The sequence below is a fragment of the Mytilus edulis genome, chromosome 3, assembly GCF_963676685.1.
Source record: "Mytilus edulis chromosome 3, xbMytEdul2.2, whole genome shotgun sequence".
Classification (NCBI taxonomy): Eukaryota; Metazoa; Mollusca; class Bivalvia; order Mytilida; family Mytilidae; genus Mytilus; species Mytilus edulis.
Window position 1 is genome coordinate 109,824 of NC_092346.1, and position 22,542 is coordinate 132,365.

At 35.8% G+C, this 22,542-nt stretch overlaps 1 protein-coding gene across 2 annotated transcripts in view; it reads left to right on the forward strand.

The window, feature by feature from the left end:
- The first annotated feature begins 6,364 nt into the window (after nucleotides 1–6,364).
- LOC139515574 (furin-like) overlaps nucleotides 6,365–22,542 on the forward strand; it is a 49,695-nt gene continuing 33,517 nt past the window's right edge. The window contains exons 1-2 of one of the 2 annotated variants that reach the window (XM_071305151.1): nucleotides 6,365–7,006; nucleotides 8,579–8,698. In XM_071305151.1, coding sequence (XP_071161252.1) covers nucleotides 6,830–7,006; nucleotides 8,579–8,698 — 297 coding nt within the window. In that variant the 5' untranslated portion in view covers nucleotides 6,365–6,829. The remainder of the gene's footprint in view (nucleotides 7,007–8,578; nucleotides 8,699–22,542) is intronic. The other variant, XM_071305152.1, reaches the window with a different exon arrangement.

Consider the following 22,542-nt stretch of genomic DNA (forward strand, 5'->3'; position numbering starts at 1 on the left):
ACCAAAAAATAGAAAGAATAAAAAAAATGGACTTAAAAATAAAGAATAGAGAATTATGGGTAAAGGGAAAACGGTACTATTTATTCTGCCATAGGCGACAATACTAACTTTTTCTAATTTTACCACTTTTTATAATAAAAACCTGGATAAAACAGTTATGTGTGGTGTTAGTACTTTATTACTCTATTTTAAAAATTGAAGCCAAATAGTATCATGACCAATTTCCAACGGAGCTTGTTTATGTTATACATGCCCACCGTCATTTTGCAGCAAATTTATAAAATTTTGAAAGCCTTTTCGAATAATTCTCTAGAAAATATTTCAATAGGTTTTAAAATTTATATTGTAAATATAAACACTGCAGTTAATCATAGATAAATAAAAAAATATATTGTACCCTTACATCCAATCACAGCGCTCCTAAGTTGACTCCTTCACCTGTCTTGGGTACACAAAAGGCCAACCTAATGCTGGGAAAATGTAATAGTACTGTTTTCCCTATAGAATAGAGAAATATGGATTAAACAATAATTATTGAAGAATACAGAAATGACGGACCCCCTAACCAAATCGAGATCATCGTGTCTTCAGTAAACGATTCATCGGAGATATCACTGTATGTTTTTATTTAACCTACACCGAATTATGTGCTGACACAGCTTAACACATAAAAACTAAATGGCGACCACTGTTGGTGAAATTCCGTACATGCAGCAAGTAGTTTGAATCAAACCATTTCCTCCTGAGAATTCGAGCAGATTGTGCATTGTGTAATTTCCTAGTTTTCGTTATGCTATTATATGAGGACAGATCTAATATAAAAGAAGATGTGATATGATTGCCAATGAGACAACTGTCAACAAGAGACCAAAATGACACATATTTTAACAACTATAGGTCACCGTACGGCCTTCAACAATGAGCAAAGCCCATATACCGCATAGTCAGCTATAAAAGGCCCCGATATGACAATGTAAAACAATTCAAACGAGAAAACTAAGGGCCTTATTTATATAAAAAAAATGAACGAAAAACAAATATGAAACACATAAACAAACGACAACCACTGAGTTACAGGCTCCTGACTTGGAACAGGCACATACATAAACAATGTGGCGGGGTTAAACATGTTAGAGGGGTCCCAACTCTCCCCCTAACCTGGGACAGTGGTATAACAGTACTACATAAGAACGAGCTATAAAAATCATTGAAAAAGGCTTAACTTATCAGATGGACAAAAATACAAGTGGACGTGGCCGGGTACTTATACATTCCTACACAAAAAGACACAATGAACAGATCTGAGAGTACTCGCAGTTATCTGACAGCTAGTTCAAAGCCACTAACAACTAATAAAAAAATCATGCATCTAAGACTAAACTATCAATCCGTACACATCCAACATCCAATGGATTTAGTGTACAGACGTCATAAACAGTCAGAGAAAAAACATGACCTTGTGCAATGCCAAGTTACAGGTACCGACAGATTGTAGATCCATGAATGTGTATATGTATATAACATACATATAATATTTACGTTACCTTTTAATTTACTGATAACAAAATCAACATATATACCAATAAAAACAATATTCAATGATCTTATTACAATGTTGAATAGGTAACCTTTTAGAATAAGTTTATTTAATGGAGCGACAAGTTTACATGGATCATTTCTAAATTTCCGGGCACGGTTAACAATATTTCCGTAAAAATGAGGATGTGCTAAGATTTACATGTATTTGACTTTTTCTATTTGCCTAAAATCCAAAATAAATATCTCACGAAAGTCAGTTGAATTTACAATGTGAAGTAAGTATTATTGCATTTGCAGGACTGTAATTTGAACGATGTAAACCTGTGACAGTGTTGTAACAGTTCAACAAAAAGCAATTTATAAAAAAAATTGAAAATAGCTGAACTTATTAGATCGATATACAGCATAAAAACATCTAACAAAAAACACAGACTGGACGTGGCAGGGTATTTATACATCCTTAACAACGAAAGACACAAAGTACATATCTAAGAGTACATTCACAGTTACTGGCAGCTAGTTTAAAGACAATAACAACTTATAAAAGACATCGTGTATCTAAGATTAATTATATATCAATTAATACATAATTTTATCCAACATCCAAACATGACATTGTGCACGGCCAAAAGATAGATATCGACAGATTGTAGTATCGAGCAAGTGCATACTCAATATTTATACCAATAAAAACAATATAATTAAAGTGCTGAATTGGTAACTCTTAAATTTTTTTAAAAGTCATTGATAAGTTTACCCGGATTTTTATTAGTTTTCTGGATCGGTAAACAACATCACCGTAAAATTTAGGATGTGCTATTCCATCTGCAATGAAAATGAAAAATTCTGATACACTAATTCAATCCAGTCACATGCAGCCCTCTCTCTATTTAAACACTGTGTATTGTAAATAAAGAAATGGAATCGATTAAATAATATTTAGTTTAAATTAAACTAAAATCCTCATATAAATTACGTTACAAACATATTTATGCAAAAGATGGACACCTTTAAAATCGTAATTTTCATTGAATATACGATGTTTGGATTTAAAAAGGCCATATATCCACATGAATACAATTATACTGTAATACTTGCTAAACAACAAAAATCGATCAGGAGTTATCTCTCATAGGCCTAGGTCTATAAATTGATTAAGAAAACATAGTAGGCTTACAAATGACTTAATGTTTGTCAATCACATTGTTTATATATGTATATGTAAACGTTTTTTTTTATTAAATGTTCTTTAATAATAATAATAATGTGTCTTCAGTTCTCGGTTAAATGTCCAGTGGCAACTATTTCATGTTTATTGAGGACAATGCAATAGGTGATTAGGACAATCGGAATGAAAGGCGGAAAGTTGGCCTATCATTGGAAATTTGAGGTAATCCTATTTTGGATATGGGCAAAAAGGAGTAGGTTCGATAAGGCCCTTCAATGGCCCTCTTGTCAGTTGACCTAAAATTTCAAATTAGGATTTATTGACCAATATCACAAGGAATCACAGCTTATACATTGACAATAGAGGAACTAAGTCTTTTTGTTGAAAATTTACTTTCCTGCGTTCTACTGATGATGTCATAAACAGTACTTATTTTTAATTTCGACGAACTATCAATCACGGCCGACACTCGGCTAACCGAGAGATTGGTCGGTTAATCTATATTGAGTATGCGGCTATATGGGAGATTGGTCTGTTAATCGGGTTGGCTATACGTCTGCTAAGAGTAAAACGCACAATTTAATGTTAAACTCTATCAAATATACAGATTTTTGTCATATTATAAGAATCAAATCAAAAAAAGAAAAGTGTCTGACAAAATGATATCTATCATAGAACATTTTCCACCTTTAAAAACATTTCATAGTCTACGCAGTTTTCAGTAAAAGTAAAAGGCGTCGCGCAAATATGTAGTATTTATGACTACACGCATAGCAATTTTTTTAATAAAAGGCGAAACAAACAATTTTAGATATCATTTAAAAGACACAAAATACTACTTTGGTTCTTTCATATAAATTGACATTAGTAAATAATTCATAGTTGTAATATAACGTGAGTAATACCACGTTTTAGTGAAAATTATGGGTTATTAAGTCTGTTAATGGGTTGGACAATTGAAATTGTGTCAGTTAAGAGTTATTTAGCCACGAAAATAGTTTTGCTACCTTTATATTTTCCCATTGAAAAAGTTAAGAATGAGAGATTCTTGAGTAAAAAAAATGATAACACGGTGCAGCACTATCCTTCCAGTAAACGCATTTTTGTTTTGACTTTCTTTGCATTTTATTGAAGAGTGTGTCACTTCAATATAGCGTGATCTGGGTTGGCCGCTGGAATATGCATGAATTTATTATTAACGATTTCAATCAGCCTTAATTTTTGTGTCTGCAAAAAGTAGCATGTTCTCAAATCCGACTGAACGTGTCTTTCTAATACAACACAGGGTACATATAACGTGTTGTCGTTCTCATATGTACATGATATTTGTCACTGGACGTTTAACTCAAATTCGTCAGCATCATCCAATTGGTTCTTTTCTTCTATTACTTAATCATCTGTTGTTTATAAATCATTCTAAAGAAGTTAATGGAAAGGAGCGAATGCAGCTACATTTGGTTGTATTAAGTTTAAATTCATGTTATTCCGTTTAGTTCCTTATCTACATATTTGCAGTGGAGAACTGCAGTTGTCCACATGTAAACTTCAAGCATTTGTTACCAATATGAGTACATCGCAATCCGTTACTGTTTCAACACCCAGGGTGGTTTCATGTCTTTATTCTTAAACAATTATTGTTTTTTTTCTCTCTTTTTTAGCAATGCATCACTCTCTACTGTCCTTATCTTTTATTTATATTCTGTATCTCCATCCAGATTCTCGTGTATACCATGAGGGTCCGGATTGGGGTGTTGATTATTTCTGTATTCTTTAAATTGTTATGTTACTTTTCTATACATTTTATTTATCTTGCTCATTATTCTTTCTCTATTCTTTATATTTAGGCATCCCAATATATTTTACTTACTGATGTTTAGTTACATTACGACGTTAATCTCTGATTTATGTACTGGTCACCAATGTAGATGACAAATTGGTGTCATTCATGACAATAAAACATAATTCACAGAATATATGCGACCATTCTCGGATAAAATTAATTTTACTCTAATTTAACACTTTTTGAAACCACTTTTATCAATTTTCAATATCCATTGCCTATTGAATTGTTAATTGTTCATGTGTTTTGTTTCCGTATATTTTATATTCCATTGCTCATGTTTTGTTTCCGTATATATTTTATGTTCCATTGCTCAAGTGTTGTTTCCGTATATTTTAGCCGCTCGTCTTGAGCCTACCAAATTAACACACTATATAGTAATAAAATTATACTTTTATTGTCATTCATAACTCTTAACAGACCACTTAACAGACCGGGTTTTATACATCCAACCCATTAACAGACCAGGTTTAAAAAAAAGATTGATTTATGTCACCAAAATACGGATTTTCGTGTAGATTTTTCACACAATGATATCAATTTGGTTAACACACATAATGCCTGTCTTTTTTCGATGTTCAAAATATTGCATGCAAGTAAATTCAACACAAGTGTCATTTTGTGTACATTTTGTGTGTGTAAAATGTGTATAAATTTATTGATGAGTAACTTGCCTTTTCATTTTATAGATCGTACATAGAAGCTAGAAAAATAATAATTACACCACTGGATTCAGTACATTGAATAGTTTTGTTAGACATACATATTTTTAATGATAAACATATATTTAAAAGGCTATACAATGAAACATGCTGAGTTTTCAATGATTTTCTCGATAACACCTGATTAACAGACTTTAGCCAACCCGATTAACAGACCAACCGCCGATATAGCCGGATACTCAATATAGATTAACCGACCAATCTCTCGGTTAGCCGAGTGTCGGCCGTGTCAATGATAGTTGGTAAATTTTGCATTGATTATTGAACAGGAAACATAGAGCTCATACGTCGACAAACAAGATCTTTGGACACAATGTTTGTAATTACATTTTACATGTTTAGTTTGATTAATCAGTTTCTCGACGCCTGCGCTCTATGTTTCCTGGTCCTAAATTTGGTTGAAATCCTGTCAATTTTGTTAAAGTGACCTATTTTGGATGTAGAAATCAACGCTTTCGAATAAAACTTTGACACAAATGTAGTTCTAATTTACTTTCTCGCATGTCTTTTAAGAACCTTAAAACATATTTTTTTCTTGTATCATTCAATATCATAATTGGGGCCAAATATGGTCCTTACCGAACATACTCCTTTAGGCACTTATGGACATAGACTGGAGGCCGGCCGTTATTTGACAAGTTTGTATAATCAGAAGGCATACTTAATAATTTACGAAGGGCAACCAACATATTACAGACCCATCAGAGAACTGAATCAATAGTCCTTTAACGTACCCTGGAAGACTATATATATATATAATGTTCCCAACAAAACATTCAGAATTTCTACTGTTTAAAATCTATAAATACGTAACATTGCACATGGTTTAGAGTGCAGAATGTTAATTACATCCATATATTGATCCAATTTGTGAAAAGTAATAGAATATGAGAACTATAAATTGATCATTCAAAAATAGACATAACTTCAGTAATAAAAAAAGCCGTTAGTGATCAGATAGTAACTAACATAAACAAATTATTTAAATGGCCAAGTAAAACAGGTGAGACTTGTATTAGATGTTCATTAAGGTAAAACGACAATAAAATATATTTTTTTAAAACAACCACGACCATGTGGGGTAGCTAAACCACCAGTTGTAGATATTAAAGTATATGTATTGACACGAAATATACAAACAAAAAACAAAAAACTCAGTTATAACAAAATGTAAATATAACTGAAATACACATTCATTCATTTAAATAAATACATGTATAATTATTACGGTTGGATAAAACAAAAGAATCACTTACACAAAGGCAAGTTCATAAATCGATAAACCTAAACAAACGTTTGGAATTCTGTAATGGCTTTTAATCAATTCAATTTAAAAACGAAACTGCATGTGTTGCATTGATGATTTTGTTGATAAATTAAATTTAAATGCACGATTTAACTTGTGGATTTTAATCTTTGTATTTAAAATAGACGTCGGTTTATTATTAATTATTCAAGCAGGAAGTTTGGAAGAAAAGAATTGGATATGGAATCGTTGGAAGTGTTTAATTCGTTGATTTGTTTTTAATTTCCGTTTAACATTCATGTCACTAAACTGTTATGAGTTTTTTCTTTTTACTATTGTACACGGCGTATTCTCTCTTACTAATCAATAGTATTACCTCAGAGAAAGGAACATATTCAGATAAATTTTGTTTTAGAACAACACGAAAAGAGGATCCTAAGGAATGGTTTTGTAAGGAGTATCCAGAATTTAAATGTGAAAGCTTAAGAAAAGTAAGTAATACACAGGCTATGTACAGTTTCATGTGATGTAAGACTGTATTCTATTTATGGCATCAGTTTATTAGAAAATGATTGGGCTGTCCTAGTCCAGTAGCGCATTTTGGATTTTTAATCATAAACAATCAAAAAAATTTGAACAGCCCCATGCATGACTGGATATAAACATGTGGTTAGCTAATCTTCTGTCAACAGACAGTAAACATCCTACTGAAAAGATTTTTTTTTAATTGTCTGGCTTTACTGGAGGTATAAATACATAACCACGTCTAATCTGATTGGGAACTTTAACATAGCATTTATATGATTACCATGCTTTGTGCAGGTTTATAACCTTTACAAAAACTCTTTTACAGGTTCAAATGATATCCATGTCCAAATTCCTCTTTTTGTAGAGGAAGTCTTGATTATTGCCCACTATGCGGAACACAATTATTAAATGCTTAATTCGATTTGTTTTCTTCCAAAATGTGCATGAACTACTAATTTTATGGGACATAAAGCAACAATCATTCACTGAATATGTTGTGTGCACGATGCATTCTGAATGTAGATAATTTTATGATAGCATAACAACGTGTCCCATTACAAAGGTACTAGTCAGTAGTAGACTAGTGACGTCCCTCCTATGTGTCAAACCAGATTTTTAAAAATAGGTGCATATCACTGTTTCGGAATCGTGTAGTATTAATAAACTAGAGCAAAAGTATTCCTTTAACGGGGGCAGTTGAAAAACTTAATGATAGGATAATTAGGGTACCTGGATAATTATTATCAATTATGCCTTTTTACGTAACAACGTTGACTCGTCATGCTGGCCTTGGTCTTGAACAAAGCAGCAGGGTTTGTTCGTATAGCGAAACAGTGTAATCTGTATGGAAATTTTATGGGTGTAGTATAGGTAGAATCGCATGATTCCGTGGTACAAGATATTATTGTTACCTACATTGTTTGTTTGGACCTGTGTTTTTGATATTTCTTACACTAACCTTGATTTGTTATTATGATAATTTAATGTTGAGGTCAGATCTTTGATCATAGTAACTTTTAAATGGCTGCACACATTGTTTGAGATTTGATAAAGATCGACATAATTGTTTTAAACCCGCCACATTTGGTATGTAGGTTGTCCAAAGTCAGGGGTCTATAATAATTCAGTTAAGTCGTGTACGTGTTGCCATTTATCATAAAATTGAGAATGGAAAGGGGGAATGTGTCAAAGAGAAAACAACCCGACCAAAGAACAGACAACAGCAGAAGGTCACCAACAGGTCTTCAATGCAGCGCGAAATTCCCGCACCCGGAGGCGTCCTTCAACTGGCCCGTAAACAAATATATATACTAGTTCAGTGATAATGAACGCCATACTAAAGTCCAAATTGCAAACAAGAAATTAAAATTAAAAATAATACAAGACTAACAAAGGCCACTTTTGAGGTCAACATTACACCTTTACACTGACAAGAGTAATCGTAGGCGAAACACAAAAACAGTTCGTCCCCTATTAATGCTTTATGTTTCACTACTACTGAAGCTTGGTTCTAAAATGCATACAACTTTCTTCAGGTTTTAGAATTTGGAGATGTGATCTATTATCGTGCTGTACTAGACCAATCCAAACGTTCGAAAGCTATCAGTAAAGATATAGAGGATCCAATTGTACGAACACACAAACATAGTAATAATGTAAGTACACACACTATACAAGACATGTGTTAAATGAGAGGCGAATGATACCTAAGGGATATTCAAATAATATGTTATTAAACTCACAACCCCATAACTAAAATTAAAAAGACAATACCAAGAGTCAGTATTATTGGTGTTCGGTTACAATAACATATAAAAAGGAAACTTAGAAACTTATTCGCATTACAATCTATAATTAAATCCTCTTTCGTACGCCAATTATTGATTATTTTTCGTAGATCAAAGATATGGACGTTCAATAATTTGTTATCATAATTTCCCCCTCCCACAACAACTTGACCTATAATGGTTTACTTTTATAAATTGTTATTTGGATGGAGAGTTGTCTCATTGACACTCACACCACATCATCCTATATCTATGAAAACGATTGGTCATATTCAAGAACATATAATATAAGAAGATGTGGATTTGTCTAATCTCTAAATGAGACAAAATAACACAGAAATTAAATATATTATATATTTTTTCTAAACAATTTGTCATTTTGGGGCCTTTTATAACTGTCTATGCGGTATGGATTTTGCTCATTGCTGAAAGCCATTAACAACCATACTAGGTATCCGTACGGTCTTCAACAACAGACAAAACCCGTACCTGGTACTCAGCTACCAAAGGGTCCGAAATAACAAATGTAAAGCAATTCAAACGAGAAAATGAATAAAAAAAACAATATGTTATACAAAAAGAAACCACAACCACTGAACTGCAGGCTCCTGACTTGGATGACTTGTGATCGACAGGGATCAACAGCACGCAAGTCTCGAATTGGTGTTAGAACTTAACTGCCATTGCACTTTATTACTCCTCTTCTACACCCCTCCCCAGTTTAAGGCCGCAGGGATTGGGTCGATTAATTTTAAAATGTAATCAATTCACATTCACAAAATGAAAATGTTTGTAGTTCTGTTGCCAAAACCTGCCATAATATTTTATTGCGACGAAATAGTATCTTATACTTTTAAAATCATTGTTGTTTTTATTATGTACATGTATCAGGTTTTATCCTTGAATGTGCATGGTGATATTCCACTTAAATTTATGTTTTTATTTGTGTAAATAACATGAATAACAAAACTATGTTTTAATTCTGTTGTTTTATAATTGTATATAACAGTCTCTCATAATTCTTTTAAGAATGGCACATGCATTCTAAATTTTTATATTGTTAACTTAACTTTATATTACAGTCGGAAACCAGGTTGAAATAGAACAAAAGAATCGAATCTCTTTGTTAGAGAAGGCGATAAATGTTTACTGTATTGTTTACTATAGTGACAAAATTTTAAAAAGTTAATAGAAACAAACAAAATTGCAATTTTCTTCTCAACTACGAGGTGTTTTATTTTAAAAACACCATTTGCATAAGTTTTCAATTTATCTAGTACATAGTTAAGCAGAACAATTAGATATCAGTCGACGACATGGGTACATGTATCTTTCAAGTTGGATGAAGAAAATGCATAACCTCCGATTTTTATGAAAAAATTACCACGGACGGAAAACATATCAATCTATTAGTTCAGTAATTTTCTTGTCTGCCCTTCCATTATGTGACTGAAGAAAAAATTTCAAAAAATGGGTAACAATTGTATCGGAAAGAGAAAATCGAGTGCGCCTTTTTATGTAAGGGCGTGTTTGAGTTGAGTATTTTGTCTTGATATCGTACAAAATAAGAATATTTCATACATCGTCTCGCTTCAGATTCTATCATTTTTATATATTAAAGCTACAGGTTGACTTTATAACACAAAAAAATCACAGTACTAAAAGATCAAATATATGGGTCAAGTGAAAGACCTATCTAATGAGTCACAAAAAACAGAGAAGGTGTGTTCGAATAGCTGTTTTTTTTTTTTACTGAAAGTACTTGACGACAGTCTTTCAAGTTGGGTGATGAAAATGCATATCTTCGAAAAATTCTAATTTTTTGTGTGTGATAACTAGGGTTTATAGTCTTCATACACTAAAAAAATCTAGTCTGCCCTTCCACGAAATATTAATTAGAATTTTTTTAAATGTTTATGAATTTTCGAAAATTCCACCTGACAACCGATCAGACAATAGTTTTAAGTTGAATCAATGCAGACAAGATTATTAACTGATGCTCATTAGCTAGTTGATACATTTGTCTTTTAAAATACAACTGACATATAAGGATCGTAATGGTGCAATGTGGATAAATTTATTGGTTTCCAAGAGCAATATTGGTAGCGCGATGGGCGTCAAGTTGGTTACCTATTCCCTATTCCCTATTCGTTACCTATTCCCTATTCCCTATTCGTTGCCTATTCGTTACCTATTCCCTATTCCCTATTCGTTACCTATTCGTTACCTATTCGTTACCTATTCCCTATTCCCTATTCGTTACCTATTCGTTACCTATTCCCTATTCCCTATTCGTTACCTATTCGCTACTTATTTGATTTTTAATATCCTTCCCCCTTTTTAATTATGGCATGGACTAGTTTAATATGGCTGCCGTTACCATGGAAACGGCACAATTGTGAAAAAAATGAGTTTTTGGTTTTTGGTGAACTGTTTGGATATGCTTCAACTTAGAATCATCATATTTTAAAACAATGTAGGTGCCCACTATATACAGGTGTTGGATGATTTTGGCGATCATTGGAACTACTATGTTGCCATGGAAACTACACCAAAATTTTCAAAATTCTAAAACTGCTCAAAACTTCATGAAACTTCACAGTAATGATGAGCAACATTGGAGTTGGAATTTCCAAAATAGGTCTTGTTACCATGGAAACAATGCAAAAAGGTCAAAAAATTCAAAAATAAGAATTTTCCGCAAACTGGATGAAACTTTACAGGAATGGTAACTGGCATAGGCAGAGTTGGATTTTGAAGTTAGAATTTTCAAAATGGCCGCCGTAACCATGGAAACAGCAAAAATATCAAAAATTCAAAATGTTCAAACTTAATGAAACTTTGCAAAAATGTTACTAGACATCTGTAGATGCTCTCTTTGACTTTGGAATTGTCAAAATGGCTGCCGCTCACCTGGTAATAGGGGGAAGGGGTGCCTTCCGTTATTGCTAGCAATTACAAACCTAGTTGTTAATAGTCTTACATATGGTAATAGTTCTGAATTGGTTGAGGTAAAATGATCTTTTTATGACCTATTTATATGTGTTTGTGCTCAACCGATCCTTTTACTTCATGTTCGATACGCATTTGTTCCTTACTTGTTTTTTATACGTTCTACCTTTTAACTGCTTTATGTCCGTATGTTTGAAGATGGATCTTGGTTCGACGTGATGAAATCACCGTGTTAGCGCTTGCGTAAAAACGAAGATGTGGTATGATTGCCAATGAGACAACACTCCACATTAGACCAAAATGACACAGAAATTATCAACTATAGTTCACTGTACGGCCTTCAACAATGAGCATAGCCCAAACCGTGTAGTCACCTATAAAAGGCCCAGACATGACAACCTCATACAATTCAAACAACAAAACTGACGGCCGTATTTCATATACAAAAAAATAAACGGAAATATGTAACACAAAAACAAACGATAACTACTTAATTTCAGGCTCTTGTCTAGGGGCAGGCACATACTTACATAATGTGGTAGAGTTAAACATGTAAGCAGGGTGTACATCGTTTCGGAGCATGCTATTACCTTGTTTAATTCGTTCCATCACTCGCTTATAATTCCCTTATAATACGTGTATCTTACGTTGCACCTTTTAAAACATGATTTTCAATTGTTTTGTTGTCTCTGGTGGAAGATTTGGGCTCTTAGAGGTGATATAACTCTATAAGTGCATTTGTATCCGTTCCAGCGGTCGGATAATACCCTGTTAAATATTCGTTCCTAATTCGCTTTTAAAAAGTTTGTTGTACGTTGCACCTTTTAGAAAAGGATTTCCAATTGTGTTCATATCTCTGGTGGTAATAATGTGTTCTTATAGATGAAATACCCCTTGAAGCGCATATGTACTCGTTCCAGCGATCGGTTAATACCCTGTTACCTATTCGTTACCTATTCGTTACCTATTCACTTATAGTACGTTTGTTGTACGTTGCACCTTTTAGAAAAGGATTTTCAATTAAATTCATATCTCTGGTGGTAACAATGTGTTCTTAGAGATGAAATTACCCCATTAGAGCACATGTACCCGTTCCAGCGCTCGGTAAATAACCTGTTACCTATTCGTTACTTATTCGCTTTTAATGCGCGGGGTATACGGTGCACCTTGAAATAAATCGTTTTTTACTTGTGTTCTGGTCTCTGGTGGTAAGAATGTGTTCTTAGAGATGAAATTACCCTATTAGCGCGCATGTACCCGTTCCAGCGCTCGGTTAATACCCTGTTACCTATTCGTTACCTATTCGTTACCTATTCGCTTATAATACATTTTTTTATACGTTGCACCTGTTAGAAAAGGATTTTCAATTATGTCCAGGTCTCAGACGGTAACAATGTGTTCTTAGAGATGAAATGACCCCATTAGAGCGCATGTACCCGTTCCAGCGCTCGGTAAATAACCTGTTACCTATTCGTTACCTATTCGCTTTTGATGCGGGGGGTATACGCTGCACCTTGAAATAAATCGTTTTTTAATTGTGTTCAGGTCTCTGGTGCTAAGAATGTGTTCTTAGAGATGAAATTACCCTATTAGCGCGCATGTACCCGTTCCAGCGCTCGGTTAATACCCTGTTACCTATTCGTTACCTATTCGTTACCTATTCGCTTATAATACATTTTTTTATACGTTGCACCTGTTAGAAAAGGATTTTCAATTATGTCCAGGTCTCAGACGGTAACAATATGTTCTTAAAGATGAAATGACCCCATTAGAGCGCATGTACCCGTTCCAGCGCTCGGTAAATAACCTGTTACCTATTCGTTACCTATTCGCTTTTAATGCGCGGGGTATACGGTGCACCTTGAAATAAATCGTTTTTTAATTGTGTTCAGGTCTCTGGTGGTAGGAATGTGTTCTTAGAGATGAAATTACCCTATTAGCGCGCATGTACCCGTTCCAGCGCTCGGTTAATACCCTGTTACCTATTCGTTACCTATTCGTTACCTATTCGCTTATAATACATTTTTTTATACGTTGCACCTGTTAGAAAAGGATTTTCAATTATGTCCAGGTCTCAGACGGTAACAATGTGTTCTTAGAGATGAAATGACCCCATTAGAGCGCATGTACCCGTTCCAGCGCTCGGTAAATAACCTGTTACCTATTCGTTACCTATTCGCTTTTGATGCGGGGGGTATACGCTGCACCTTGAAATAAATCGTTTTTTAATTGTGTTCAGGTCTCTGGTGCTAAGAATGTGTTCTTAGAGATGAAATTACCCTATTAGCGCGCATGTACCCGTTCCAGCGCTCGGTTAATACCCTGTTACCTATTCGTTACCTATTCGTTACCTATTCGCTTATAATACATTTTTTTATACGTTGCACCTGTTAGAAAAGGATTTTCAATTATGTCCAGGTCTCAGACGGTAACAATATGTTCTTAAAGATGAAATGACCCCATTAGAGCGCATGTACCCGTTCCAGCGCTCGGTAAATAACCTGTTACCTATTCGTTACCTATTCGCTTTTAATGCGCGGGGTATACGGTGCACCTTGAAATAAATCGTTTTTTAATTGTGTTCATGTCTGGTGGTAACAATGTGTTCTTAGAGATGAAATGACCCTATTAGCGCGCATGTACCCGTTCCAGCGCTCGGTTAATACCCTGTTACCTATTCGTTACCTATTCGTTACCTATTCGCTTATAATACATTTTTTTATACGTTGCACCTGTTAGAAAAGGATTTTCAATTATGTCCAGGTCTCAGACGGTAACAATATGTTCTTAAAGATGAAATGACCCCATTAGAGCGCATGTACCCGTTCCAGCGCTCGGTAAATAACCTGTTACCTATTCGTTACTTATTCGCTTTTAATGCGCGGGGTATACGGTGCACCTTGAAATAAATCGTTTTTTAATTGTGTTCATGTCTGGTGGTAACAATGTGTTCTTAGAGATGAAATGACCCTATTAGCGCGCATGTACCCGTTCCAGCGCTCGGTTAATACCCTGTTACCTATTCGTTACCTATTCGTTACCTATTCGCTTATAATACATTTTTTTATACGTTTCACCTGTTAGAAAAGGATTTTCAATTATGTCCAGGTCTCAGACGGTAACAATATGTTCTTAAAGATGAAATGACCCAATTAGAGCGCATGTACCCGTTCCAGCGGTCGGTAAATAACCTGTTACCTATTCGTTACTTATTCGCTTTTAATGCGCGGGGTATACGGTGCACCTTGAAATAAATCGTTTTTTAATTGTGTTCAGGTCTCTGGTGGTAGGAATGTGTTCTTAGAGATGAAATTACCCTATTAGCGCGCACGTACCCGTTCCAGCGCTCGGTTAATACCCTGTTACCTATTCGTTACCTATTCGCTTTTAATGCGCGGGGTATACGGTGCACCTTGAAATAAATCGTTTTTTAATTGTGTTCAGGTCTCTGGTGGTAGGAATGTGTTCTTAGAGATGAAATTACCCTATTAGCGCGCATGTACCCGTTCCAGCGCTCGGTTAATACCCTGTTACCTATTCGTTACCTATTCGTTACCTATTCGCTTATAATACATTTTTTTATACGTTGCACCTGTTAGAAAAGGATTTTCAATTATGTCCAGGTCTCAGACGGTAACAATATGTTCTTAAAGATGAAATGACCCCATTAGAGCGCATGTACCCGTTCCAGCGCTCGGTAAATAACCTGTTACCTATTCGTTACCTATTCGCTTTTAATGCGGGGGGTATACGCTGCACCTTGAAATAAATCGTTTTTTAATTGTGTTCAGGTCTCTGGTGCTAAGAATGTGTTCTTAGAGATGAAATTACCCTATTAGCGCGCATGTACCCGTTCCAGCGCTCGGTTAATACCCTGTTACCTATTCGCTTATAATACATTTTTTTTATACGTTGCACCTGTTAGAAAAGGATTTTCAATTATGTCCAGGTCTCAGACGGTAACAATATGTTCTTAAAGATGAAATGACCCCATTAGAGCGCATGTACCCGTTCCAGCGCTCGGTAAATAACCTGTTACCTATTCGTTACCTATTCGCTTTTAATGCGCGGGGTATACGGTGCACCTTGAAATAAATCGTTTTTTAATTGTGTTCAGGTCTCTGGTGGTAGGAATGTGTTCTTAGAGATGAAATTACCCTATTAGCGCGCATGTACCCGTTCCAGCGCTCGGTTAATACCCTGTTACCTATTCGTTACCTATTCGTTACCTATTCGCTTATAATACATTTTTTTATACGTTGCACCTGTTAGAAAAGGATTTTCAATTATGTCCAGGTCTCAGACGGTAACAATGTGTTCTTAGAGATGAAATGACCCCATTAGAGCGCATGTACCCGTTCCAGCGCTCGGTAAATAACCTGTTACCTATTCGTTACCTATTCGCTTTTAATGCGGGGGGTATACGCTGCACCTTGAAATAAATAGTTTTTTAATTGTGTTCAGGTCTCTGGTGGTAAGAATGTGTTCTTAGAGATGAAATTACCCTATTAGCGCGCATGTACCCGTTCCAGCGCTCGGTTAATACCCTGTTACCTATTCGTTACCTATTCACTTATAATACGTTTGTTGTACGTTGCACCTTTTACAAAAGGATTTTTACTTGTGTTCATGTCTCTTGTGGTAACAATGTGTAATTAGAGATGAAATGACCCTATTAGTGTGCATGTACCTTTCCAGCGCTCGGTTAATACCCTGTTACCTATTCGTTACCTATTCGTTACCTATTCACTTATAATACGTTTGATGTACGTTGCAGCTTTTAGAAAAGGATTTTCAATTGTGTCCATGTCTCTGGTGGTAACAATGTGTTCTTAGAGATGAAATGACCCTATTAGCGCACATGTACCCGTTCCAGCGCTCGGTTAATACCCTGTTACCTATTCGTTACCTATTCGTTACCTATTCACTTATAATACGTTTGATGTACGTTGCACCTTTTAGAAAAGGATTTTCAATTGTGTCCATGTCTCTGGTGGTAACAATGTGTTCTTAGAGATGAAATGACCTTATTAGCGCGCATGTACCCGTTCCACCGCTCGGTTAATACCCTGTTACCTATTCGTTACCTATTCGTTACCTATTCACTTATAATACGTTTGTTGTACGTTGCACCTTTTAGAAAAGGATTTTCAATTATGTCCATGTCTCTGGTGGTAACAATGTGTTCTTAGAGATGAAATGACACTATTAGCGCGCATGTACCCGTTCCAGCGCTCGGTTGATACCCTATTACCTATTCGTTACCTATTCGTTACTTATTTGCTTATAATACGTTTGTTGTACGTTGCACCTTTTAGAAAAAGATTTTCATTTGTGTTCATGTCTCTGGTGGTAACAATGTGTTCTTAGAGATGAAATAACCCTTTTAGCGCGTATGTACCCGTTCCAGCGTTCGGCTTATACCTTGTTACCTATTTGTTACTTCTTATTTCAAGTAGTCGAGCGCTGAAACGGGTACATATGTTCGATTAAGGTTATTTCTCCTCTAAGAACCGACAGTTACCACCAGAGACACAAAAATATTTCTTTTTAAAGTGCAACGCATTACACACGTTTTAAAAGCGAATAAGGAACGAATAAGTAACAGGGTATCACTGAGCGGTGAAATGGGTACATATGCGCTAATAGAGTTTTTTCAACTCAGATCACAGAACACATAATTACCACCAGAGACGTGAAAGCAATCGATAATCGATTTATTTCAAGGTGCAACGTATACCATGCGTATTTAAAGCGAATAAGGAACGAATAGGTTACAGGTTATCAGTCGAGCGCTGAAACGGGTACATATGTTCTATTAGGGTTATTTCACCTCTAAAAACCGACAGTTACCACCAAAGACACAAACATATTTCTTTTTTTCTAGAGCAAACGCATAACACACGTTTTATTTTTTAATTTAAATATATTTATTTATAGTGGATTGGGAAACAAGTTTTGCAACTTATATTTACCCTTTTCCACTTTTCGGGTGCGAGTGATGCCTCTAAGAACACATTGTTACCACCAGAGACATGAACACAAATGAAAATCTTTTTCTAAAAGGTGCAACGTACAACAAACGTATTATAAGCGAATAAGTAACGAATAGGTAACGAATAGGTAACAGGGTATTAACTGAGCGCTGGAACGGGTACATGCGCGCTAATAGGGTCGTTTCATCTCTAAGAACACACTGTTACCACCAGAGACATGAACACAAGTAAAAATCCTTTTCTAAAAAGTGCAACGTACAACAAACGTATATAAAGCGAATAAGTAACGAATAGGTAACGAATAGGTAACAGGGTATTAACCGAGCGCTGGAACGGGTACATGCGCGCTAATAGTGTCATTTCATCTCTAAGAACACATTGTTACCACCAGAGACATGGACACAATTGAAAATCCTTTTCTAAAAGGTGCAACGTACAACAAACGTATTATAAGTGAATAGGTAACGAATAGGTAACGAATAGGTAACAGGGTATTAACCGAGCGCTGGAATGGGTACATGTACGCTAATAGTGTCATTTCATCTCTAAGAACACATTGTTACCACCAGAGACATGGACACAATTGAAAATCCTTTTCTAAAAGGTGCAACGTACAACAAACGTATTATAAGTGAATAAGTAACGAATAGGTAACAGGGTAATAACCGAGCGCTGGAACGGGTACATGCACGCAAATAGGGTCATTTCATCTCTTATTACACATTGTTACCACCAGAGACATGAACACAAGTGAAAATCCGTTTCTAAAAGGTGCAACGTACAACAAACGTATTTAAAGCGAATAAGTAACGAATAGGTAACGAATAGGTAACGAATAGGTAACAGGGTATTAACCGAGCGCTGGAACGGGTACATATGCGCTAATAGGGTCATTTCATCTCTTAGAACACATTGTTACCACCAGAGACATGGACACAATTGAAAAGCCTTTTCTAAAAGGTGCAACGTAAAACAAACGTATTATAAGTGAATAGGTAACGTATAGGTAACAGGGTAATAACCGAGCGCTGGAACGGGTACATGTGCGCTAATAGCGTCATTTAATCTCTAAGAACACATTGTTACCATCAGAGACATGGACACAATTGAAAATCCTTTTCTAAAAGGTGCAACGTACAACAAACGTTTTATAAGTGAATAGGTAACGAATAGGTAACAGGGTATTTATCGAGCGCTGGAACGGGTACATGCGCGCTAATAGGGTTATTTCATCTCTAAGAACACATTGTTACCACCATAGACACAGACACCATTGAAAATCCTTTTCTGAAAGGTGCAACGTACAACTAACGTATTATAAGTGAATAGGTAACGAATAGGTAACAGGGTATGTACCGAGCGCTGGAACGGTTACATGCGCGCTAATAGGGTAATTTCATCTCTAAGAACACATTGTTACCACAAAAGACATGGAGACAATTAAAAATCCTTTTCTAAAAGGTGCAACATACAACAAACGTATTATAAGTGAATAGGTAACGAATAGGTAACAGGGTATTAAGCGAGCGCTGGAACGGGTTCATGCGCTCTAATAGGGTCATTTTATCTCTAAGAACACATTGTTACCACCAGAGACACGGACACCATTGAAAATCCTTTTCTGAAAGGTGCAACGTACAATAAACGTATTATAAGTGAATAGGTAACGAATAGGTAACGAATAGGTAACAGGGTATTTACCCAGCGCTGGAACGGGTACATGCGCGCTAATAGGGTAATTTCATCTCTAAGAAGACATTGTTACCATAAAAGACATGAAGACAATTAAAAATCCTTTTCTAAAAGGTGCAACATACAACAAACGTATTATAAGTGAATAGGTAACGAATAGGTAACAGGATATAAAGCGAGCGCTGGAACGGGTACATGCGTGCTAATAGAGTCATTTCATCTCTAAGAACACATTGTTACCACCAGAGACATGGGCACAATTGAAAAACGATTTATTTCAAGGTGCAGCATATAACCCGCGCATTAAAAGCGAATAGGGAACGAATCAGTAACAGGGTATTATCCGAGCGCTGGAACGAGTACATACGCGCTAATAGGGGTATTTCATCTAAAAGAACACATTATTACCACCAGAGATATGAACTGAATTAAAAATCCTTTTATAACAGGTGCAACGTATAAAAAAATGTATTATAAGCGAATAGGTAACAAATAGGTAACGAATAGGTAACAGGGTATTAACCGAGCGCTGGAACAGGTACATGAGCGCTAATAGGGTAATTTCATCTCTAAGAACACATTGTTACCACCTGAGACATGGACATAATTGAAAATCCTTTTCTAACAGGTGAAACGTATAAAAAAATGTACTATAAGCGAATAGGTAACGAATAGGTAACGAATATGTAACAGGTTATTTACCGAGCGCTGGAACGGGTACATGCGCTCTAATGGGGTCATTTCATCTCTAAGAATACATTGTTACCGTCTGAGACCTGGACATAATTGAAAATCCTTTTCTAACAGGTGCAACGTATAAAACAATGTATTATAAGCGAATAGGTAACGAATAGGTAACGAATAGGTAACAGGGTATTAACCGAGCGCTGGAACGGGTACATGCGCGCTAATAGGGTAATTTCATCTGTAAGAACACATTCTTACCACCAGAGACCTGAACACAATTAAAAAACGATTTATTTCAAGGTGCACCGTATACCCCGCGCATTAAAAGCGAATAAGTAACGAATAGGTAACAGGTTATTTGCCGAGCGCTGGAACGGGTACATGCGCTCTAATGGGGTCATTCATCTCTAAGAACACATTGTTACCACCTGAGACATGGACATAAATGAAAATCCGTTTCTAACAGGTGAAACGTATAAAAAAATGTATTATAAGCGAATAGGTAACGAATAGGTAACTAATAGGTAACAGGGTATTAACCGAGCGCTGGAACGGGTACATGCGCGCTTATAGGATCATTTCATCTCTAAGAACACATTCTTACCACCAGAGACCTGAACACAATTAAAACACGATTTATTTCAAGGTGCACCGTATACCCCGCGCATTAAAAGCGAATAAGTAACGAATAGGTAACAGGTTATTTACCGAGCGCTGGAACGGGTACATGCGCTCTAAAGGGGTCATTTCATCTCTAAGAACACATTGTTACCACCAGACATGAACACAATTAAAACACGATTTATTTCCAGTTGCAGCGTATACCCCGTGCATTAAAAGCGAATAGGTAACGAATAGGTAACAGGTTATTTACCGAGCGCTGGAACGGGTACATGCGCTCTAATTGGGTCATTTCATCTCTAAGAACACATTGTTACCGTCTGAGACCTGGACATAAATGAAAATCCTTTTCTAACAGGTGAAACGTATAAAAAAATGTATTATAAGCGAATAGGTAACGAATAGGTAACGAATAGGTAACAGGGTATTAACCGAGCGCTGGAACGGGTACATGCGCGCTAATAGGGTCATTTCATCTCTAAGAACACATTGTTACCACCAGACCTGAACACAATTAAAAAACGATTTATTTCAAGGTGCACCGTATACCCCGCGCATTAAAAGCGAATAGGTAACGAATAGGTAACAGGTTATTTACCGAGCGCTGGAACGGGTACATGCGCTCTAATGGGGTCATTTCATCTCTAAGAACACATTGTTACCGTCTGAGACCTGGACATAATTGAAAATCCTTTTCTAACAGGTGCAACGTATAAAACAATGTATTATAAGCGAATAGGTAACGAATAGGTAACGAATAGGTAACAGGGTATTAACCGAGCGCTGGAACGGGTAAATGCGCGCTAATAGGGTCATTTCATCTCTAAGAACACATTGTTACCACCAGACATGAACACAATTAAAACACGATTTATTTCAATTTGCAGCGTATACCCCGCGCATTAAAAGCGAATAGGTAACGAATAGGTAACAAGATTATTTACCGAGCACTGGAACGGGTACATGAGCGCTAATAGGGTAATTTCATCTCTAAGAACACATTGTTACCACCTGAGACATGGACATAATTGAAAATCCTTTTCTAACAGGTGAAACGTATAAAAAAATGTATTATAAGCGAATAGGTAACGAATAGGTAACGAATAGGTAACAGGGTATTAACCGAGCGCTGGAACGGGTACATGCGCGCTAATAGGGTAATTTCATCTCTAAGAACACATTCTTACCACCAGAGACCTGAACACAATTTAAAAACGATTTATTTCAAGGTGCACCGTATACCCCGCGCATTAAAAGCGAATAAGTAACGAATAGGTAACAGGTTATTTACCGAGCGCTGGAACGGGTACATGCGCTCTAGTGGGGTCATTTCATCTCTCTAAGAACACATTGTTACCACCAGACATGAACACAATTAAAACACGATTTATTTCAAGTTGCAGCGTATACCCCGCGCATTAAAAGCGAATAGGTAACGAATAGGTAACAGGTTATTTACCGAGCGCTGGAACGGGTAAATGCGCTCTAATGGGGTCATTTCATCTCTAAGAACACATTGTTACCGTCTGAGACCTGGACATAATTGAAAATCCTTTTCTAACAGGTGAAACGTATAAAAAAATGTATTATAAGCGAATAGGTAACGAATAGGTAACAGGGTATTAACCGAGCGCTGGAACGGGTACATGCGCGCTAATAGGGTAATTTCATCTCTAAGAACACATTCTTACCACCAGAGACCTGAACACAATTAAAAACGATTTATTTCAAGGTGCACCGTATACCCCGCGCATTAAAAGCGAA